General features: G+C 32.1%; 1 protein-coding gene across 1 annotated transcript in view; it reads right to left on the bottom strand.

The window, feature by feature from the left end:
• Nucleotides 1-3,041, bottom strand: part of LOC106683173 (alpha-tocopherol transfer protein) — a 70,289-nt gene that overhangs the window by 35,253 nt on the left and 31,995 nt on the right. The window contains exon 2 of the mRNA XM_067046065.1: nucleotides 2,820-2,900. Coding sequence (XP_066902166.1) covers nucleotides 2,820-2,892 — 73 coding nt within the window. The 5' untranslated portion in view covers nucleotides 2,893-2,900. The remainder of the gene's footprint in view (nucleotides 1-2,819; nucleotides 2,901-3,041) is intronic.

A 3,041-nucleotide genomic window follows, 5' to 3' on the forward strand; every position in this document is an offset into this window, starting at 1 on the left:
GGCAACTGGGAGTGGAACTTTATGAACCATTTTTTGATGTAATACTCTATTGTCACTATTTGTAATTCCCGATGCAATTGGCTATTTCTTACAAACCAAGGAGCATCCAATGCAATTCTTAGGACTTTATTTTGAAAAGATTTTATTTTTTTACTTTATTTAGTTGGAAAACGTTTTGTGAAAAAAAAGAAAATAGGAACGTTCCCTAGGAAATCTGTTTGCTTTCGAAAAAATGTACATTGTGTCCGGGATAAGTTTTGCACCTTCCAAGTTTTTTGTTTTACCAATGTTCTATTGTGTAAACGTTTAATAGAATCCACTTTGTCTTTTGATTTGTTGGTACTTGAAGGATGGCTGCACTTTGTACTGTTGCGGGTCCAACAATTTTAACTTTGGATTTGCGACGTTCTTCCAAATAACCTCTTTTGGTGGCACTAGTATAATAATTCGTAATTAATAATAATAAATGAGCCCGAAAGTTCGATGCCGAAACTACCAATCATTCAAGATATCTTTAGAATGCGATCAATTAAAAAAACAACTTTTTCTTGTTAGATGTACCATCATTAATTTTTACATTGAATTAATAAAACCATGTGTTTGGTTAATTAGTTGTATTTTTTTATCCTCGTTGAATGATTTAATATAATAATTTTAGAGCCTTTCTCGAGATCTTTAGAAACTTATCATTATTAACAAAAAAAACAAATAAAGAAACACTGAAAAGTATTTTTTTAAATATAAATAGAAGAGAATGCATTGTTCATGAGAAGTTGCTATGAGGAAGACAAAACTGCCCCTTGCCGAGGCCTGAGAGAAAAACACTCAGGAAAGTCCAGCATATAAAAAGGCCTTTGACGAAGACGTGCGCTTCATACCAAGCAGTCAAAGTAGGGGGGGGGGGACAAACCGCCTATGGAAAAGTTTTGTCCCCAACTAGCGCACTTGTTGCCAACCTGCCCAATCTCAATTTCGTCGACCAATCAAATAAGTTTTGCCATCCAGTTCTACCTGCCGATTGGTCCGATCCTCGGCGGGGCAATTAATTGTTCCAAAGTCCATGTATTGACCTAAATGTATCCGGCGAAGCCAATACAGAAAGATGCGATATGAATTGCCCTTCGGCGATGAGTTTAATTTCTTATCGTGTGAGATACCTTTGAAAAAGTTACGTACTTTTATATACTTGGTGGATCGGTATGAGCACTCTAAACAACGGAGTTGTATTTAAAAAGGTATGTACTACTCTATAAATACCAATATATGAATGCTAAAAATAGTACGTTAGTTCAAAATAATACACTAATACTGGAAGATTATTGATTGACCGTGTGTATAGAGGAATGGAATATGTTCCAGGTGCGGACAAAAAAACTCAAATAGTAAATAATTATACTATTTTTATTGAGCCAACGTTGCAGGGCTTCGTCAGGGCTAAAAAAGATACAAACACTTAACATAGTTACAAAAAAAGAAAAGAAAATACATAAATGGAAAATAACAGGGGTATACAGTGAAAAGTAAAATATAATAAGAAAAATTAAAGGTTGTAAATTGAAAATGAAAAGGGTAATAGTAACAGATAGATAAGAGATAAAATAAGAGAAAACATATTAAAGAAAGTACAAATTAACAGATGAAAAAAAGAAAAGAATAAAATCAAACGATGAGACAGAATTCATACCTGTTTTGACGGAAGTCAAAGTCAGAGTGAGCCGTTTCTATTGGGAGGAGTGGGAATGGCAGTTTAGCACGCCACAATAACGAAAATAATTTTAAAGTAAATATTGTAAAAATTTTTTTTAAATTAGGTAAACAATAAATGGTAATATACATATAGAGGGGGAGAAGAGATATTTACAAAATTATAAAAAAAAAAATTTAAAAAACAAAAACAAAAAACTCATAGATAGAAAAACAAAGGAGTAATAAAGTATAAAATAATGGGATAAAATATGTGTAAGTGATTAAGAAATTGTATTCCCCCAAAAAATTGTATATCTCTGTTATTTTCCACTTATTTTTTCTTTTTTTGTAACTATGCCAAGTGTTTGTATCTTTTTTAGCCCTTACGAAACTCTGCAACCTGCGGCGAAACCGTTGGCCCAATAATAGTGTAATTATTTACTATTTGAGTTTTTTTGACCGTAATATTTCTAAGAGAAAAATTGAAGTACCTAACACACATTTTAATTGAGTATTCTTAAAAAAAAAAAAAAAAAAAGAATTCAAACATTGGTAAGCAGAAGTACCAACACATTAATTATAATGAAAATCATGATTTTGCTGAAAAGCAACAAAGGCCTTTGATATATAACATAGGAACCTGTCAAACAAGCCTTGCTATATTTTCCAAAGTCCTAGAAGTTACACTCAATCGAAGCCATTTATCGATACCATCCATATTTACACCCCCCCCCCCTGTCGTTACCTACATATATAACATAAGTATCATCTAATGCTAGAGATAACAGTCATTATCTTAGAGAGTAGATCAGTAATCAAAAAGAGTTGTCAAAGGACACTCTAGGAGACCAGTTGTACACAGTAGTCTGTAGATAGTGATTGTACATAGTACGCCATTGGCTCATTATCATCCTCTTCATATAAATAGAATATATATTACACCATTCTCCAGGTGCGTTTATGTAAATAAAGAGAAAAATATATCTAATAAATATGCCAAACGAAGAAATTAATTTGAAGATAAGTGGGTCCCTTAAAACTCTCTATGTCTACTATAGTCACATTGATAGGCAATCTTACAAGTAAATAAATAATTTAGTTATAAATTATAAAAATATATATCGGACACTTACCGATATCTTCAGGAAAATGTGCCTGCTTCGTGATCCATGGGCGTAGGATAGCTATGTCGTCATGAACAGACATGGTCAGCTCTGAAAAAAAAGTTAAAATAAAATAATTAGTTTAACAAAATTTATGTTGGCTATTATTGTGAAAAATCTTTTCGTGGCTCTTCCACCATCTTGAGGGTCAACACTCTGAAATTATTTTATCATTTTATAAAAATAATAAGT

This window comes from Halyomorpha halys, unplaced genomic scaffold (assembly GCF_000696795.3).
Source record: "Halyomorpha halys isolate HHAL.00 unplaced genomic scaffold, Hhal_1.1 Scaffold471.1, whole genome shotgun sequence".
NCBI lineage: Eukaryota > Metazoa > Arthropoda > Insecta > Hemiptera > Pentatomidae > Halyomorpha > Halyomorpha halys.